Genomic DNA, 20,599 nt, shown 5'->3' on the forward strand with positions numbered 1-20,599 from the left:
AAAAAAAAAAAAAAAAAAAATTCCTATTGTACCCCACAAATGTCATTTCTGCATGGGCCAACATTTTCAAAGCACAGGTTACTGTGTGTCATTGGCCTCAGTCACACATGTGTGTGACATGGGACTGACAACCCAAGGGAATGACCTGGCTGGAGTGGGAGGAGCTGACAGTAACAACAGCTGCAAGCCACACCACCTCTCCATTTCTTTATTTTTGTTTCCATTTCCAATGTTTTGGTAGAAGAAACTCTGGTTCTGAATGACTTATAAAATGTCATAATACTGGGCTGGGGAGATGGCTCAGTAGAATAAGCGCTTTCCTGGCAAGTGCAAGTGCAAGGGCCTGAATTCAATCCCCGCTTCCACAAAAAAAAAAAAAGAAAAAAAAAAAAAAGTCATACTGTCAGGCTGGGGATATAGCTCAGAGGCATAGTATGTGCCTGGCAAGCACAAAACGTCCTGAGTTTGATTCCTGGTTAACAAAAATTTTTTTAAAAAAATCACACTGTCAACAAGTGGTAACAAGTTGAGATTTCAATGCAAATGTGCGCTTCTCTAATACACCAAGCTAATAAGCACTCAAAACTGTTTGCTGAACTGAATATTCACTGGAACAAGACTGCAGTGCTTTGAATACAAAAGCTTTAGAAATGCAATTTACTAGGTAATGACTAGTCACTGAATACTTCTTTAGGGAAGAGTTCTTTGCTATTCATACAAAAAAGGAAAACCTGACCCTTAGCTGTAGTCTTATTTGATAAACTTTCTCTTTTAATGGCCTATTAAAAGGATTTAAGTACATGACAAGATTATTTTCTCCAAATCAAAACTGAAAAGATATTTTAAAAAATACTTTCTTTTTCTATGTGTATAATATGTATCTTTTGAAGATGATTTAAGACTTTGTCTTTTAGAGAAGTTTTATGGGGGCTGGCCAAAGAGCTCAGTGGATTAAAGTGCCTGCAAGCAGGCGCAGGGACAGGGACAGGGGTTCAATCCCGGGGCCTGCAGTGCCAACCCCGTCCCCGGGGCACCCTGAGACAGCAACTGAGACTGGGTGTGGTGGCACATGCCTGTAATCCCAGCTCTTGGGAAGCTATAAAGAGGCGGGTCACTACTAGTCTGATCTAGTAGCGAGACCCTGAACACCCTGTAGATCCTTTCCTAAAATACAAAAAATACAAAAAAATATGTTTTAGGTTCACAGCAAAACTGAACAGAAAGTACAAGACAGAGAAAGTCTCCTGTTCTGTCACATGGAGGCTCCCCCACTACCAGTAACCTCCAGGAGGGGGACGTCTTTGTTAGAGTTAATGAATCCACACTGACAAGTCACTGTCACTGAAAGTCCATAGTTGACATTGCACTTGGCATTGTACATTTTATTGGTTTACACAAATGTACAATGATATATATCCATTGTTGGAATATACAGCACAGTCTCATTACCCTAACTCTGTGCTCTATCGATTCATCCTTTCTTCCCTTCAATCTCTGGCAAGCATTCATCTTTTTACTGTCCACAAACTTTGCCTTTTTCAAATTTCCACACTGTCATATGTTTGGAATCAACATGTAGTGTTTCTAGGCTTTTTTGCAGTCTTTTTAGTGCCTCCCACTTAATAATATGCGTTTAGGGTTCCTCCACGTCTCTATATGGCTGTATGTCTCATTTCTCTTTAATGCTGAATAATATCTCATTGTCAGGACTTTCCAGTTTTGCACTCACCAAGAAAAGGACACCTTGACTACTTCCAAGTTTGGATAATTACAAATAGAGGGGCTATAAACAACTGTATGTAGGTTGTTTGTTTCTTTTTTACTGTGGACCTGTGTCATATGATTTGGATAAACACCAAGGCGTGTGACTGCTGGATCATGTCGCAAGAATATGCTTAGTTTAAAAAAAATCTGCCTGTCCTGGTCACTGCACCACGCTGCACTATAACCAGCAATCCGTCAGGTCCTGTGCGCCACATCCTTGCCAGCATCTGGTGTCTTCCATGGCTTTCATTTGGGCCATTCTAACAGGTATAGAGTGGTATTTTGTTTCGATTTGCACTTCCCCAGTGATGTATGTTGTGGAACTTGCTCTCATATGTTTATTTTTCATCTGTATATCTTCTTTGGTGATGGTTTAGATATTTGCCCATTTTAAAATTGGGTTGCTTATTGTTGAATTTTAAGAGCTCATGTATTTCTGATAAGAGTCCCGTATCAGATAGGTCTTCCACAAATGTTTTCCCTCAGCCTGTGACTTATCTCTTTGTTCTCTAACATTGTTTTCTCCAGAGCACCAGTTCTGCCTTTTTGAGACTATCATATCAATCTTTCTTGGATCATGTTTTTTATACTTGACAAATTATTACTAAATCCAAGGCCATTTAGATTTCTTTTAATTTTTAGTTTTATTGTTTTGTATTTTAACTTAGTTCTATGATCTATTTTGAGTTAATCCTTGTGATAGACATAAGGTCCATGTCTAGTTCGGTTTTTTTGAATGTGGATGTTCACATAGTCCAGAACTATGTTTTGAAAAGTGATCTTTTCTCTACTTGTGTACCAACAATCCATCTGTCTATTCTTATATTAATACCACAGTGCTGTAATTATGGCAGCTTTACAGTAAGTCTTAAAGCTGGGAAGTATCAGTGCTTTCACCCAGTTCTTCTCCCTCAACATTATTCTAACAAACATAGGGCAAGAGACTACTTGCCAGGCTTTTGTGATAGAAACCAGGCACATGGTTTAAAATACCTGGATGCAGGCAACCAGGGGGTGAGAAAGCCATCTGTCCCAAACAAAGGGAAATGTGTCCCTTTTATACGGATGGAAAGAAGGCAGGGGATAGTAAGTGTGAAGATTTAAAAAACCTCTGTGATCAAAGTTCTCTGGCAGTCTCACACATCAGTGGGCAAAGTCCTTGAGGTGTCCAGTGTAAATTTTCAGGTGTCTCCAGATATCCCTTGGACCTGCACAATTCCTTGTCCCATCTTATCTCCTCCACAACATTCCATGCTTGCCAATGCAATGTTAGCTCCCATGCTGAGCTGAATTCCCTGCAGAGTATTGCTTCTGCTAGCAAGCAGGCTGGGAGCTGGGAGTGTCAGGTCCAGTTGGAGCCTCACAATTATGTTAATTTTCCTTAGTCTTTTGCCTCTGCATATAGACACTTGCATATAAAACTAGGTTGTCAAGTCAGTGGTATACCCTGAGTCCCAGGACTGAGTAGTCTGAGGTGGATCACTTGAGCCTGAGTTTGACAGTAGCCTGAACAACAAACTGAGGCCCCTGTTTTGTTTTGTTTTTTTAATGTATTTTAAGAAAAAGTCTACAGGATGTTCATGGTCTCACTACTAGATCAGACTAGTAGTGATCCGCCTGTTTACAGCCTCCCAAGAGCTGGGATTACAAGCGTGTACCACCATGCCCAGTCTCAATTGCTTTCTCAGCCTCTCAGGGAACCCCGGAGGCAGGGCCGACAGGAGGCCCTTGCTTTTTTAAAAAAAAAAAAAAAAAAAGTATTCTGCTTCTAAGGAATGTATAGAATTGGAATAATTTCTCCCTTTAAATGTTTGGTAGAATTCACTAGTGACTCCATCTGGGACTGGTGCTTTCCATTTTGGAAGGTTATTTATTCTTTTTTTCTTTTTTGGTGGAACCAGGGATTGAACTCAGACCCTTGCACTTGCCAGGGAAGTTCTTATTCTCCTGAGCCGTCTCCCCAGCCCCAGGTTATTTATTCTTAATTCAATTTTTTGATTCTTTACACTTTGTACAAACTTTAGCAAGACTGTGTCTTTCAAGAAATTGGTCAGGGATGGCAAGACAGCTCAATGGGCTAAGCACCTGCTTAAGCAATTGCAGGGACTGGTTTTTTTTTTAAAGTGATGCATAAATTTATTAATATCAAAACCACTATGATTTAATAGCAAGTCACAAAGCATAAAATGACTGTATTCAGTTATAGTAACATTTATAAACATCTGCAATAAACAAATTTCCACCAAAAAACTGAGTACCTAATCCATCCAAAAAAGTAGACATAGTGCCTACCTGTGGTTTTTATTTTTATCTTTTCTTTTTTTTTATATAGATGCTGTCTATATTTATTTTACCCATACCTATCACATTATCAAATTTTTGCTGCTCTTGAAAGATACACCCTGTGCCTCACCATCAGTGTGGGCTGGGAGTTAGGGCTGGGTGAGGCTCCTCTCATAGTGCTGGTCTTGCAGGGCCCGGGACTGGGGTTTGATCCCTGGCACCACATGCCCCATCAGCCCCACCCTGGGTGCACTGAGCCAAGCAATGAAGCTGGGCATAGTGGTACCTGCCTGTAATCCCAGCTGTGGGGAGGCTGAAAACAGGAGGGTCACTAGAGTCCAAGCTGCATAGTGAGACCCTGTACCAAATACATTTTTTAAAAAGTTGGTCTGTTTCATCTATGTTATCAAATTAGTGGGTGCAGACATTTTTACAGTATTCCTTACCTTGAAATGTCCAATGGGATCTGTAAAGATGTCCTCTAATTTCTGGTTTTAGAAATTTGAGTCGTATTCTTTTTTTTTTTTTTTTTGCGGAACCAGGGATTGAACTCAGATCCTTGTGTTTGTCAGTCAAGCGCTTATCCTACTGAGTCATCTCCCCAGCCCTCTATTCTTTCATTTTAGCTGAAGTCCTGTTGGTTTTATTAGACTTTTTAAAAACTAGCTTTTAGTTTAATTTTGACCTATTCCTGTTTGCAATCTGTGACAGACAAGCTAGGCTGTCAACTTAATTGCTTGCCTAAGGGATTAGTAAATCACACCTCTGGGTATACCTGATTAAGTCATGGAGGAGTGACTTAGGGCACTGCATCTGGTCCCTGCCCCTTGCTGTTTCCAGCTCCCTGTACCATTCCCTGCTTTGTTTCCCAGTCAGCATGAAATGAGGACCTTTGCTCCACATGCCTTTCCACTATGATGCTTCTGCACTAGAGCCCTGACCATGGACTGGACCTTTTAAAACCTTGACCAAGTATTTTCCTCCTTTAAATTTCAGATTTTGAGTACTTGGTCCCAGCATCAGGAAAGCTGATTAATACTTAATCTCATTGATTTCTGCCCTACTTTTTATTTTTCTTCTGTTTACTTTGTACTTATTTTGATTCTCTTTTTCTAGTTCCCTAAGGTGGAAACCTGGATCATTAACTTTATTTATTTATTTATTTATTTATTTATTTATTTATTGGCAGAACCGGGGATTGAACTCAGATCCTTGCTTTTGTCAGTCAAGCGCTTATCCTACTGAGCTATCTCCCCGGCCCCAAGCAACTTTAGATCTTTATTTTTTTCTAATAGGTGCTCAATATTTTAAATTTCCCTCTAGTCCCCACCTCATCACATACCACAAAATTTAGTTAGTTAGTTAGTTATTATGTATTTGGTATAGGATCTCACTACAAAGCTTGGACTCTTAGTGCTCCTCCTGTTTTCAGCCTCCCTACTGCTGAGATTATAGATGTGGGCCACTATACCCAGTCTTGGTGGTCAGCTCAGGGTGCCCCAGGGGTGGAGCTGGTGTGGCATGTGGTGCCAGGGATCAAACCCAGGTCTCTGCGCTTGCCTAAGCAGGCGCTTAGGCCACTGAACTATCTTGCTGGCCACACACCACAAATTTTGATGTTATATTTTTAGTTTCTGAAATATTTTTACATTTCACTTGAAATTTTGTTTGTGATGTGTGTGTCAATTAGAAGCACGCTGTTTAATTTCCAAGTATTTTGACGTTTTTCTACCTATCATTCTGTTGCTTTCCAGTTTAATTATATTGTGATCTGAGCGTACAAAGTGTATGATTTCTAGTCTCTTAAATGTTTTGTATGACATGGCCCAGAATGCACACTAACCTGGTTTATATCCCAGGTGAGTTTGGAAAACAACTGTATTCTGTTGTTGGCTGGAACAGTGTACAGATGTCAGTTACTGACCATGCTGTTGCGTTCAACTGCGCCCTTTACTGTATTCCCCTATGAGATCCCTCCATTTCTCTGGAAGAGGTACTGAAGTTTTCTACTACCTCAGTGGACTAATCTGTTTCCCCTCACAATTCTGTCAGTTTTTGCTCCATATATTTTGCTGGTTTCTTGTTTGGTGCTTTGTTGTTTCTATGTTAAAGACTGCTAAGTCTGGACTTTTTGGAGAGTTGGTGCTCTTTTCATTATGTAGTTGGGTTTTAGTTTTGACCCATTTTGATAATGTTTTTAAACTCATATTTAGATGACTGGTAGTTGTTATTTTGTTTTGTTTTTGGTGGTACTGGAGACTGAATCCAGCGTGCACTGAGCTACAGACTAAGCCCTTTTTATGTTGAGATACGGTCCCATTAATTTGCCCAGGCTGAGCTCAAACTTTAGATCTTCCTGCTTCAGCCTCCTAAGTAGCTGAAATCATAGGCACAAACCTCCACACCAAGCTAAAGTGATTATCAGTATATTGTTATTGCTATACGTTTCTTTTTTTCTTTTTTTGTGGTACCAGGCTGAACTCAGGACCTTGTGCTTGCCTGGAAAGCACTTATTCCACTGAGCTCTTTCCCCAGCCCTGCTATAGATTTTGTATTTCTTAGAGTTATTGCTCTTTTCTTTATTGCAATTTTTTTTGTTTTTCTGCTTTTTATTGTTGTAGCTGAGCACTTCTCTGGTCCCATTTTCCATTTTTAAATAACTGCATTCTTTCTCCTTTCTGAGCATAACTGTAAAGAAGTTGCCCTACAGTTTGCAATATACACTTACAAATCCAAGTTTACTTTTTTTTTTGGCAGAACCGGGGATTGAACTCAGGCCCTTGCGCTTGCCAGGGAAGCGCTTATTCCACTGAGCCATCTCCCCGGCCCCTTCCAAGTTTACTTTTAAAAAATTGTATTGTTCTACAGACAGTGCAAGTGCCTTATGATAACAAAAGGTGCCTAATTCCTCCTGTCTTTCATATGCTTGGTCTCATTAATAGTTCTTTGTGTGTGTGTGTGTGTGTGTGTGTGTGTGTGTTAAATAAGGTTGATTGTTAGCTTTATTGCCATTATAGTTCTTATACTGCATATAAACTCAGATAATTGTTACTGTTATTTTATTTTTTGTTACTGTTATTTTAAACAAACTACCATCTATCAGATCAGTTAAGAGTAAGAAATTTTTTTCTCCACTTATTCTTCAATGTTTTTCCTTTATGCTAATTTGAATTTCTAATTTACATAATTTTCCTTCATTCTGAAGAACTTTCTTTTTGTCTGAAACAGGGTCTCACTATGCAGTCTAGGCTGGCTTTGAACTCACATTATGGCCCACGTTGTCCTCAAACTTACAGCAATTCTCCTGCCCCAGCCTCCCAAGTGCTGGGATTATAGGTGGGCACTATCATGCCTGACCTAAAAAACTTTCTCAAAAACAAATTTCATACATGGCAGTTTAGTAGAGTACCACTGAGCTCTACCACTGGGCTATACCCCAACTCCTTTTTAAATTTTTTTGAAACAGGATCTCAAACTTGCACTTCTACTTCAGCCCTCCTGGTGGCTAGGATTACAGGCATGTGCCACTATACCCTGATATTCTCAAGTGAGTACTTTTAAATTTTTACCAATCAGGTAGTAAGCAAGGGATGTCTTACTCTAGTTTGAATTTTTTTATTGCTTAAATGCTGAATATCTTTCATATTCATTAGCCATTTAATTTCTTCTTTGGGAACTGCGTAAGTTTAATAAATTTATATAGGGAAGATATTTAAGAATACAAAGAATAATAAACTTAAACTATGGAAATCTTCAATCCTAGGTATTATTATCAAAGTTATTTGGCCCAAAAGGAACATTCTATTTTACTTCACATTTGCCTGGAGAACACATAATTTGCTTAGAATCTAATTCTACAAGGCTTATATCATTTGGAGGGAGTCTACTGGTGAGTATACACCTCCCATGTCCTTGCTGATGAACACAGCATCACACTATTCAAGCATGACATTGGTATGCAGAACCACTACACACAAACTGCCTAGAAATTTACTGACATCCTGCACCCAGTTCTCAGAGCAGCAACCAAAAAATGAGCTGGGGAGCTTGGAAGGCATTCAAAGGAGAGCCACGAGGTTGATTAAAGGGCTTGAAACATAAGAGCTGTGAGGAAAGGTTAAAAGAACTGTGATTATTCAGGCTTGAAAATAAGTGAAGGCTGAAGAGTGAATTAATAATGCAATTCTAATAAAACACTTACACAATAGATAGTGAGTGGCTGTTTTCTAAGTGTTCAGAGAAAAGATGAAGAGAATTTGTACTTTAGCACAAGAAATTCAGTTATATATAAGAAAAGTTCCCTGAGAGTATTAACCAAATTTTCTCAGTAACAAAGGCATTTGTCTAGGAGTAAATTTGATGTTAGAAAGATATATATATATATATATATATATATATGTATATATATATATTTTTTTTTCAGGTCAATAGGTTACTACTCACTGCATTATTATAAGAAAGACTACAGAGTAGAAGAGATAATAGAGCAGTACATGCAGGTGAAAAAAGGGAACTCAAGGATGAAGTGGTGGCCCATTCATGAAAAGGGGATGTGGGGAAAGGACAGGGAGGAACGGAAGGATGTAAAGAGTGGTGAAGCAAGGCAAAAGTGTGGAACTGCTCTTAAAATAAGCCATTTCTTCCTTTCTACTGTTTATGCAGCGTATCCACTTAGATATGCGAATTGGAGAACATGACCTTGATGCAGCAATTGCTCAGGCAAAGGACAAAGTTAATGAAGTTACCTTCAAGCTTGAACATCTAATTGAACAAATTGAGCAAATACTTAAAGAACAAAACTATCAAAGGGTCAGTCTGCCTATTCAGCTTATTTTATCTCTTCCTGCCAGGAACACATTACTAAATACAAGGCCTTGAGGGCAAGGAATAAACTGCCTGTTCCTGGGTATTTTCAGGCTAGAACTGAGCACACATGGAGAGAGAAGGAAGGGAGCAATCTCTCTCTACTGTCTGCTGAACAAAGAAGGGCTCCTTTAGGAGAGAGAACTGCAGCTCATTCACCGCTTTCTCCCCTATACTGAGCAAGGCAGCCAGCAGCAAAGGATGTGTGCTTACTGAATGAACAAATGCCTCTATATGCCCTCCCTGTATTTGGAGAGCTACAAGTATGCCCACTTTCTAGATCCTAATTTCATTCTTGTGACATCAAGTGGTTTTTGTTTTTGCTGTTGTTTTACAGTATTGGGGATCAAACTCTGGGCCTTGGATATGTTAGGCATGTGCTCTACCACTGAACTATATATCTCTGGCCCTCAAGTGTTTTCTGACTCACTGTGTTCAGTGGACACTGGTCAGACATGGGCTCAAACCTACTCTACTACTCACTAATTTTATGTCATCTTTAAGCCTCAGTTTCTTTGTCTGGAAAACAAGGTAAGCACAAGTACAATAACTAGAAAAGGCAAGGAAGTTCTCGACATAGTACCCAGCCTAAAGGAGTCCAATGATGAAAATCTATCACTGCTGGGTAATGCTGTTTGCCTGATAGTTGCAAATAAAATGTATAAAGTAACAGATCAAATTACAGATATTTCACACCAAAACATAGATGTTTTATCAAATTGCTTTTTACTCTTTCATATTTTACTAAACCACTGATTTTGACTGAGACTGTACTTTGTGAAAAGACACTAAGTGGGGGGAAAAGACACTATGTGGTTAATATTAAATACCTTGAACTTACACAGCAACTTTACTCTCAGAATCACACATTAAACTAGACTTGATGGCGCATGTCTGTAATCTCAGCAATCCAGAGGGCAGGAGAATGGCAAGTTTGAGATCAGTATGGGCAATTTAGCAAGGCCCTATCTCAAGACAAAAATTCTAAAAGGGTGGAAGATGCAGCTTAGTGGTAAACTACTTGCCTAAATCTCAAAGCTCTGGGTTTATCTCTAGTAAAACACACACACACACACACACACACACACACACAAATGCATATTTAGTACTTCAAACAACTAAACCTATCTATTTCTCTTCTACACAGGTCCGAGAAGAAAATTTTCGAATGACCAGTGAAGATACAAATAGCAATGTCTTATGGTGGGCTATAGCACAAACATTAATCCTTATTTCAGTTGGAATTTTCCAAATGAAATACCTTAAAGACTTCTTTATAGCTAAAAAAGTTGTTTAAAATACTATCATGAAAGACAAATAATTTTCATGTTTTAATAAACCAAAACGCACGCACAAATGTGTATCACTTTTATGATTTCAAAAACTATCAGAGATTGAAATTAATGTTATAGAGTTGCAACACTGATAAAATGCTTTATGAACAAGGTAGTTTAAGGACCAGATATGGTGGGCATCTGCAATCTCAGCACTCAAGAGGCAGAGGCAGGAAGATTGCTATATATTCAAGCTAACCTGGGCTACACAGTAAGTTTAAGGCCACCCTGCCTCAAAAAAAAAAAAAAGTAATTTCTGAATTTCATAAATTAAGCATATTTATGTTTCAAAACTGATAGAAAGGGGCTGACGGGATGGCTCAGTGGTCTAAAGCACCTACTTGGAACAAGCTTAGCAAACCACAGGGACCACGGTTCAATCCCCCAGCACCACATGCCAGCCAGCCTGGCCCCCTGGTGGGCTGAGCTGGCCACACACACACACACACACACTAAATAAAATGTAAAAAAAAAAAAAAATTAAAAAAAACCCCAAACTGATACAAAGCAGCAGGGCTAGAGATATAGCTCAGTAGAATAAGTGCCTGCCTGGCAAGCACAGGGTCCTGAGTTCAATCCCTGGTACCAAAAAAAAAAAAAAGAAAAAAAAAACAAAAAATCCCTGATACAAAGTAGTGCAGTGCAATAGAAATAAAATGGGAGCTACACATGAAATTTTAAGTTCTCTCATCACCACATTAAAAAAGATTTTGAAGATTGGTAAAATTAACCCTAGTGGCATATATTTAACTCAATATATCAAATTACTGTCTTTTAAAAATGTATTCATTATGAGGCTCCTTTAGAGATACTTTTTTTTAAAAAAAACACTTTTTTAAAGTTTATTTATTTATTTAGAGTGTGTGTGTGTGTGTGTGGCCAGCCCAGCCCACCAGGGGGCGGGGCTGGCTGGCATGTGGTGCTGGGGGACTGAACCGCGGTCCCTGCGCTTCGCCAAGCTTGCTCTAAGTAGGTGCCTTAGACCACTGAGCCATCTCTCCAGCCCTCGAGATACTTTTAACACTTGTTGTTTTCATCTTGGAGTTGGGGGCTGTACATTCCACACACATCACAAACCAGTTGCCCCAAGAGATCACAACCACAGCACTGCAAGGGCACACGCACTCCGTCCTGAGGGCACTCCTGGGTGTGTGTTACCAGGAACATCACTTTAATCTCTGCTTTCTAACTCCCTGGAAGAAAAAGGCTCTAATTCACCAGTACTTGTAGACTGTCTGGTGGCATGGAAGAGGTCTGGCTTCTTGCCAGGAGGATAGCGTTCAGCAAACAATCGTGTGTGTGCGCGCGCGCGTGCCTGTGTGTGCACATGTGTGACGTTGGGATCCAATCCAAGGCCATGTGGGTGCTAGGCCGGCTCTCTGTGCTTCATTCCCAGCCCTGTAACTTTCCATTCTGAAATAAGTACACGCTCCCTGCAAGCTTCTCCCAGGCGCGCTGTGCGTACGGAGGACCCTGCTTCCCAGCGGCTGCAGGGCTGCAGCGGCGGCTCCCCTTCATCCCGGCCCTCGCGCAGGCCCCTCATACGCCACCCACCACTCACTTCCTAACTTCCTTGTGCGAGGAGCTGGAGGCCTGCTCGCCCAGGCCCACTGCCTACCGTGAGCGTCTGCCGGGCACCCGCTGGGCCTGACAGGACGGCCATTCCCCGGCGCACGTGAGTACGGCGGCAGTACCACATCGCCGCGTTATCGCTTTGCACCGACAGCCGTGAGCGCCAATGTGCGCAGGCGCAGAGCTTCCCCCCCACCCCCGCGCACCTTGCGCGGTAGGCTCGTCCGTTTTGGCGGGCTGTCCCAGTGCGCAGGCGCCGGGCAGCCGTCTCCGCGTTTTGGCGGGCTGTCCCAGTGCGCAGGCGCCGGGCGGCCGTCTAGGCGTTTTGGCGGGCTGTCCCAGTGCGCAGGCGCCGAGTTCGCTGCGCGCAGGCGCCGGGCGGCCGGCTCCGCGTTTTGGCGGGCTGTCCCAGTGCGCAGGCGCCGGGCGGCCGTCTAGGCGTTTTGGCGGGCTGTCCCAGTGCGCAGGCGCCGAGTTCGCTGCGCGCAGGCGCCGGGCGGCCGGCTCGGCGTTTTGGCGGGCTGTCCCAGTGCGCAGGCGCCGGGCGGCCGTCTCGGCGTTTTGGCGGGCTGTCCCAGTGCGCAGGCGCCGGTCAGCGGTCTCAGCGGCCTCGCGGGCTCGCCCAGCATGGCCCTCTGGGTGTTCTGCAACCGCTGTTTCCAGGCGCCGCACCGGAAGTCGTCCTTCAGCCTGACCAGCTGCGGGCACGTGTACTGCGAAGCCTGCCTCGGCAAAGGTCAGGGCCGGTGCCGGGTGGGGACCCCCGTGGAGGCCGGCTTTGTGGGCTCTTGTTCCCGAGGTGGGCAGGGCTGCGGCGGGAGGGCCGGCGGGGCAGAATGGGCGCCCTGAGGCCGGGCGCACACGCGGGTCAGAGCTGAGCCCGGCGGAGATCCCAGCGTGTGGAGGGGCGGCAGGAGAAGGTGGGGTCACCTCGTCAGGATGGGTTTGAAGAAGAGAAGCCAAGCGAGGAGGAGGAGGAGGAGGCTGGGTGAGAGGGAGGCGAGGGGGCTGATGGCGGCCCCCGGACCACAGAGGGCGGAGTGTGAGCGGGAGCGCGCGGTTCCTTTCAGGCCAGCCGCGCGTGCTGGTAGTGTCTGCCGTGGCGCCCAGGGCAGGGGCTGCATCCCGCCGCTACTTCTGGTCCTTGAAGTGTGAGGCCAAAACAGGATCCAGTAGCCTGAGGTCATTTTTCCAAAAAGGCACAGTCCCTGTGTTGGAAGTGCACTCAGTGCAGGGCCCACGGAAATAAAATGAGAAAAGGGATGGAAGCTGTGGGCAGAGCCTGACCTAGGTGTCCTGACTCATTGTTCACAAGCCCCCCAAAATGCTGACTTTCCTCCTATAGATGCAGATGTTAAATGCAAAAATGATGTCTGTGTATACCATTTGGCAGTCTGTTTTTGTTCCTTACTGGAGAGTAGATGTCTTTCCCTGCTAAAATAATATCTTTTTTTGTTTATTTGTTTCAGTTGTCCTTTATTGTAAGATCATAGACTATAACTTGGTAGTCATTAGTCAGGTAATACATTTTAATAAAAACAAGTGTTTATTCAGAAGTGATCACAGCCAGGGATATAGCTCAGCAGCTTAGCACCTGCCAGGCAAGCAGAAGGTCCTGAGTTCAATTCCTGACACCAAAAAAAAAAAAAAAAAAAAAGTGATCACAGAACAATTCAAAATGCAGAGTAAGGTTGAGAAACATCTGACTCACTAATAGATCTAGTTCTCACTAAATGAAACCCCTAACTTCTCTTTTTTTAGGAAAAGTAAACTGTAATTTCAGTAGATGGCAATATGGGATGTTTTTGTTACATAGACTAGTTTCCATTCAGTGGACTGTTTATGATCTTTGTCAGCTGGGTTAGATACATTTATATAGTGGGCTGTCCTTCAGACTTCTTTCTTCTTTGCAAGCAGCTTTATATCTGCAGTCATCTTCTTTTCCTGTTGTGCAGGAATGCTCTGCACCACTTACTTCTCCACCCAGCTTATCATATGCTCTTGTTCATTGCAGTGCATCATATTCTGCACAGAGATATGATAGTCCAGGGGATTCTTTGCTTCCTTGTATACTCTGTGTAGCAGTTCCTGGTAAGTAACCTCTAAAGCCCTAACAGTATTCTCTGGACATCAGAAAGGTAGTGGTGCTTCTGAACAAGTGCCTGCTGGGACTTCTCCAATTCAGTTGCATTCTGTATTGTTTCATGGAAGCTTGTTTTGCCTCTTCTAGTTGGCATTTTTTTGGCAATTTTTTTGCTCATTGAGTTTATCAATAAGTTCTCCAAAAGAGGTACCATATTTTTTAATTATATAGATAAGTAGCCTTACTACAGATATGGTAGAGAAGGTCTCTGGGGCATTCACATATATTTATTTAGACAAAATATAAGATAACCCCAGTTCCAAAGTGTTACACCAGTTTTAGAATAAAGGAACTGGAATAATTCCTCAAGGATCAGCCCAAGACAAGCTTTTCTGCCATATTCAGGAAGAGATGGTGGAGGAGCAAATCTTGACTGCCTTGTGTGAAAGATCCTTGTTTCCTACAATATCCCTGGTCCTAGGAGGGCTATGTTCCTTAGACAGGGTGTCCCAGTGACGATGGCAGAAGGTGCCACTCAGGACAGTGTGGTCAGGAAAGATCCAGAAAGTGGTCTTAGCATTCCTGTGACCCTACCAGAGACTCTGGTCAATGGCTGTATCTTATTTTTAAGGTTGTGGAATACATATTTTAGTTACAATACCGTAAGTTATCTGAGTCCCTACTATAAGACAAGTACCATTGTTCAGTTTCTGACTTTTATTCCTTAAAGTTCATTCCTAAGGATAGGATTGTTAAATTGGGAGTGTTTTCATTAAAATGGACAAAACTATCCCCCAGAGACAATGTGCTTATAATGTTCCTGGCATTGATTTGGGAGCACCTATTGTCCCCTCATTAGTGGCCTAGCTTTTCTTCTTACATTTATTGGCTCTTTGTACTTGTGCTGATTACTTATTGGAGTCCTCTCACAACCTTTTATTGGAATATTTGTTTTTAATTGATGTAGAAGCACTATTTACTAGCTATGAACCACTTTGGTAGTGACTCGCAGACGACTTCCTCTATAGAATCAATACTTCTCACTAAGCAGAATGCTTGTTTTTTTTAATGCTTATATTTTTATGAGTTAGCTCTATAATCTTTCACTATCAGGCTTCTGATAGTGATGGTGCATAAAAGGAATTTCCTTTCTCCAGTCTGTAGTGAAAGAGAGGAGGAGGAACTGGTGACCTGAGTGTGTTTAAGAGGAGAGGGGAGGAGGCTGTTCTGAAGGTCATTGGAAAGGGACCATCCGTATACCAGGTCACCACACTCTGAGCTGCTGTGCCTCTGAGGTGAATATGACTCAGAGCCAACAGCCCTCCTAGGTAGAAAGGAGACAGAGTGAGTCCAGTGGTTCTCTGGCTTGTAGGTCTGGAGGAGAGGTAGGGAGTTGAGTAAATTGTGAGCAGAGGGCATTTTTTTCCCATTGGATGATGGTTTTGTTTTGTTCTGTTTTTTTCATTTGAACGTTCTCACAGAGACTGGAGTAGGGGGAGCACTCAACAGAAGCAGGGCAGGACATCGTAGCAGTGCTGCAGACCCAGCAGTGTTGGAATCCACACATTTATGACCCCACATCTCAAGTGTGTTTGGCCCAATTCTTGGCTGCACTGGATAGCAGAAGGAGCAAAAAACAGCAGCAGAGATTGCCCATATTTGGAACAGGTGTGCTACCTGGAAAGATGAGCAATATGGAGACTGTGGCCTCAGAGCTGGTTAGAGAAGAGCAGAGCACATGGGCAAGAGGAGGTGGAAGCCTCAGGGAGGGAACTGAGTATAGGGCAGTGTTCTGTGTTTCCTGATGCTGCGTGCTCTGGAGGCCTAGGGTAATAGCAGAGGTGCTGAATTGGTGCTTAGGACATACCTCCATGTAGAGAGCAGCTGGGAATGGTAGGGAGACCAGCCACTGAAGTCAAGTCTCCAGGTGATGATTATAATCTGTGGAGAGAAAGATGGTAATGTAGGGCTGGAATCCCTCTGGATCTGTGCGAAAGACCTGGAGATTGGTCAGGTAGATTGTGGGATGCTAGCAGGTTGGGCATAGTAACCCTCCATGCTTAAGCCTAGGGCTGGTCACAGGTAGCCAGGCATTAGCGCATAGAGGAATGGTGTGTCCTGACATGTGATACCTTGTGGTATAGAGTTGAGACTGAGAGGGGTAAAGAAAATCCCATCCTTTGGATGGGGTCAGAGCAGCCATTTTCATTTTAAATATAGTTAAAACTTTTAAATTAAGATATCACTATAAGCACCTGCTTAGGCAGATGCAGGGACCAGGATTCAATCCCGGGCATGCTGTGCTGGCCCCGCCCCAGGGGTTCACTGAGAAAAGGCATTGAGATTGGGCGTGGTGGTACACGCCTGTAGTCCCAGGATTTGGGAGGCTGAAAACAGGAGAATCACTATGAGTCTAATCTGTGTAGTGAGACCCTGTAAACCCTGTACTAAATATGTTTTTTAAAAGATACTATTATAAGATCTAATTGGAATGAATATCTGGGATAGATTTTTTTTTTTCCAGTGCTAGGGATCAAGCCCAGGGTTCACTTATGACTGATAAGCACTCTTCCACTGAGCTACATCTCCAGTCCTGGGATGTAGGAGACACTTCCAGATCCTCGTCTCGATCCAAGAAGCCAATATTTGTAATTCCAAAGTTACGTTATTGGAATCCCATCAAGTTGATTCCAATCTACCACTTTCAATGCAACCCACAGCAAAAATAAAGACACTAAATTATATTTTCAATCATCAGGGAGTCAAGGGGCTCTAAGTGCAGCCACGAAGATGGCTTTCTGGAACCAAGAGAGCAACCCAGGGCCTCATCCAGTTTTTATTCAGTGGGGGAGTGGCTTGAGGGAGGATTGACTGAGAATTGTGGTAAGTAGGTGATCATTGTGAGCTGAGCTAGGTGGGTGGCCTACATTTACCTAAGGCCAATTGATAAACAGAAGTCCTAGCCCGCTCTGTGCATAGGAAATAGGGTCAGGCTCAGTCAAAATGGAGACAGTCGCTCTTTCAAGGAGAGCTGCTCAGGTGGTCCTCCACACTGGGATAGAGTTAACCTTAAATATGGTCAATCTCTGTGGCCTTTGGTGCATATTTGCAAAGTAAGAAAGCAGGGTTGTTTTATAAATTATTATTTTGTATTTTAATACAGGGTCTCACTACACAGATTAGACTCGTAGCAATCCTCTTGTTTTCAGCCTCCCAAGCACTGGGATTACAGGCTTGTACCACCACGCCCAGTCTCAACGACCTTTTCTCAGTGCACCCTGGGGGCAGGGCCAGCACAGCACACTGGGGATTGAACCCTGGTTACCGCGCCTGCCTAAGCAGGTGCTTTAGTCTGCTGAGCTATCTGGCCAGCCAGTTGTATAAATTATTGAACTGTGTGCACACACACAGTGTCATTTTCTGTCTGAACATGAAAACCGTTTAGGTGCTGTAACCCTGCATATTTCTCTTTTTTGCATATTTTTAAAATTTAATTTAATTTTATTTTGAAAAGTAAAAACAAAAGCAAGAATAAAAAATCAGAAACAGGGCTGACCTGATAGCTCAGTGGACTAAAGTGCCTGCTTAGGCAGAGTGCAGTGGCCAGGGTTTTATCCCTGGCTGTGGGGTGCTCTGAGACACTGGGTGTGGTGGTGTGTGCCTGTAATCTGAGCACTTGGGAAGCAGAAAACAGGAGAATCACTACTAGTCTGATCTACATAGTGAGACTCTGTAGACCCTGTAGACCTATAGACCCTGTTCTAAATACAGAATGATAAAAAACAGAAGGAAACAGGGTAACATACAACAGTACATATGTTACAGATTTTAAAACAGAATAGCTGATTAACAACAGTTGATATATTATCTATTTTTATCATCAAATCTCTTGCTCAAATTAACAGATATAGTTATGTAGGATTGGACACATGATTGCATATTACCATTATTTTGCATTTTTTTGAAGAAATATAATTTAAGTACTACATTTATACATATCTCTTTTTAATTTATAGGCAAAAAGGATGAATGCATGATTTGTAAAGTTCCTTGTCGTACGGTTTTACTCACAAAACATGTAAGTTGAAATCTATAGAATTTGAAGATTACAGTAATATTTCCTGTGCCAGGGAGATAGCTCAGTAGAATAAGTTCCTGTCTGACAAGAGCAGGGTCCTGTGTTCAATCCCTGGTACCACAAAAAATAATAATAATAAATAAATAATAATATTTCCTTTTAATTTGAGATTTAATTTGTAGTCACAGTGGTATCTAAATTTTTCATTTATTTTGCTGGATTAACTGCTTAATGTGAGACTTGTAAATAATCAACATGCAATTGGGATTAGCTTTCTCAGACTTTACTAACTTCCTCTCTTGGCAATACATTGACTCTCACTCTCAGACTGTGCTATGTTCCTGGGAGTACAAATGGGTTAGAAGGATTTCAACACAATACCAGTCCTTTAGGATTCAGTGGAGTTTAGTTTTTCATTGAAGTCATATGTGTGTAATTAAGAAAGTTCTTGATGACAGAAGCTTAAAACCAGGTATGGTACATGGCTTAAAACCATGTCTTTGGTTTTGTCTAAAATACGTTAGTTTCATGTGTTTTCTGATAGGAACTTAGTTACAAATGATTTTCTTCTATTTCACTCTCCAACATGTATATTTGATTTAATATCTTAAAATGTCATGATTCCTTTATGACAAATATGAAACAGAATTACACAGAAGTTCAGACAATACAGAAGATTTATTGTGAAAGTGGCCTAAATGTTGTTTTCAAAGACAAACATCTGAGAGTTTGGTGCCTATCCTGTGTATATGATTTTCCTTTTTATAGAAGTGTTTTCTCAGATGACACTATGTTTGGAGGACTTGAAGTTTGTTATTTTTGCTTTGTTTTTGGGTACTAAGGACTTAACCCAGGATCTCCCACTTGCTAGATGGCACCCACTTTTAAAATGACTACATAATACATATTTCAGCATTTTCCTTTTGATGAGCCTATGGGATTTTTGGCTTTTCACTATTTCAGAAAAACATCATAGTGAACATTTTTTAACAATCTTTCTCCACACTTGTGAGAATATTTTTTTTTAAAAATTCCCAGAAATGAAAAGGCAAGGGCAAAGTATTTAAATGTTTGTATCTTTAGTAGAAAAGGCTGCTTTCCTCCAATGTGCAGCAGTGTGAGGTCCCAGGAAGCGCCTATTTCTGCTGTGCATTGCTGTGTAGCATCCAACCTGCCTCGTTGTCAGGCTCCAGGCAAAGCTAGAGGGCACCTGGCCCTTTCTCTTTCTTCATGGGTGAACTGTTCAGGCCTTGTTTTCTTCTGTATTTGCTAATAAGTGTAATTGAGACTATCCATTTCCATTTGCGCATTGTGTTTATAGGTCAGTTGGAGTACTGCTGTTCTGAATCATTTCTAAATAATCTCTAATCTGTTCTTTTCATTTCCTTTCTAACTTAAGAACATTCTTTAATTTGTAAATGGTTAGATCACAACTGTCCAACTTCTGGCTGTCTAGACCAAAAGGAATTGTCTTGAACTGCATATAAAATATATAATGTAATTAATTAATGTAAGTAGAAATTCCTTTTAGCAATATTTGTATTATAACATTTTTACAAGAAGGTAACATAACATTTTTACAAGAGGCATAAAACTAGTAGAATATTTGACCTTTTCTCTATTAGAAAACTAATGTATTTCATTTAACAATGAAAGTTGTTGAAATTCTCAACTTCTCAAGGTGCTCATCAGAAATTTTTAATGTTTTACTCTTTGTATTCTTTGTCCTTTAAAATAGTTGTTCACAAGCATATATATTGCCAAAAACTAATGGCATAAGTAAGGTATAATTATTAAGCAAGAAATATTTTCCCTGAGAAAGGTAGGTCTTAGAAAAGTCTAGGAGGGGCCAGGGAGATGGCTCAGTGGAATAAGCACTTCCCTGGTAAGTGCAAGAGCCTGAGTTCAATCCCCAGTTCCACCAAAAACAAACAAACAAACAGAAAAGTCTAGGAAAGAAAGAGAAAGCAAGCCAAAGGGAAAAAAAAAAAAAAAAAAAAAAAAAAAAAAGAGCAAAGAGAAGCTGTGGCTAGAAACAGAAGAATAAATTAAAGGTTTGTATGTGAAAGTAGGAAAATTGACTCTCTTACCAGTCTGATCTCAGAAGGAAGGAAGTGAACCATGTGTGAGGAAGTAATTTGTTGCATGTATTGGTACTTGAAACTAAGTCCACTTTATTAGGGTGTGAGGCTTGAAAGGTGAAAGCTGGCTGCCTACCTGCACCAAAGTTCCTTCCTGAAGTAAAGCTTGCCAGTGTCCAAGGATATGCCATGTATATGGTGCTTCTAGTTAATGCTACTAACTAGGCAAGAAGACAAAGGAAACTTATTTTTAGTATTCTTATTATGAATGTCCATTATTTCTGAAACCCTCTTTCTAAATGCATAATTTTCTGTTATGTTTTTATCAGTTTTAGTTTTCATTATCTGTTCTCCATTGCACACTTTTTTTAAACAAATTAAAGTAAAGACTATTTTCAAATTGTTCACTTTCAGCAGCTCAATTTTAGAGATCTACAAGAAACTACATTTTCCTCTGAAGAAAGTTTCATTTGCTAATATATTCCTGGGACATGATTTAGAAGAATGGTGTAGTTTTTGTATTTCATAATCTTAATTTGAA

At 41.4% G+C, this 20,599-nt stretch overlaps 2 protein-coding genes and 1 pseudogene across 2 annotated transcripts in view; 2 read left to right on the top strand and 1 right to left on the bottom strand.

Moving 5' to 3' along the window:
- Window positions 1–10,255, top strand: part of LOC101585774 (transmembrane emp24 domain-containing protein 11) — a 28,113-nt gene extending 17,858 nt beyond the window's left edge. Inside the window, exons 3-5 of the mRNA XM_004624691.1 lie at window positions 7,811–7,936; window positions 8,710–8,856; window positions 10,058–10,255. Of these exons, the coding sequence (XP_004624748.1) occupies window positions 7,811–7,936; window positions 8,710–8,856; window positions 10,058–10,207 (423 nt within the window). The 3' untranslated portion in view covers window positions 10,208–10,255. The remainder of the gene's footprint in view (window positions 1–7,810; window positions 7,937–8,709; window positions 8,857–10,057) is intronic.
- Window positions 10,256–12,433: 2,178 nt separating this feature from the next.
- Rnf212 (ring finger protein 212) overlaps window positions 12,434–20,599 on the top strand; it is a 43,145-nt gene continuing 34,979 nt past the window's right edge. Inside the window, exons 1-2 of the mRNA XM_023724110.1 lie at window positions 12,434–12,552; window positions 17,916–17,977. Of these exons, the coding sequence (XP_023579878.1) occupies window positions 12,444–12,552; window positions 17,916–17,977 (171 nt within the window). The 5' untranslated portion in view covers window positions 12,434–12,443. The remainder of the gene's footprint in view (window positions 12,553–17,915; window positions 17,978–20,599) is intronic.
- LOC105743176 lies at window positions 13,707–15,424 on the bottom strand (annotated as a pseudogene).

Source organism: Octodon degus, unplaced genomic scaffold (genome assembly GCF_000260255.1).
Source record: "Octodon degus isolate 3935 unplaced genomic scaffold, OctDeg1.0 scaffold00006, whole genome shotgun sequence".
NCBI lineage: Eukaryota > Metazoa > Chordata > Mammalia > Rodentia > Octodontidae > Octodon > Octodon degus.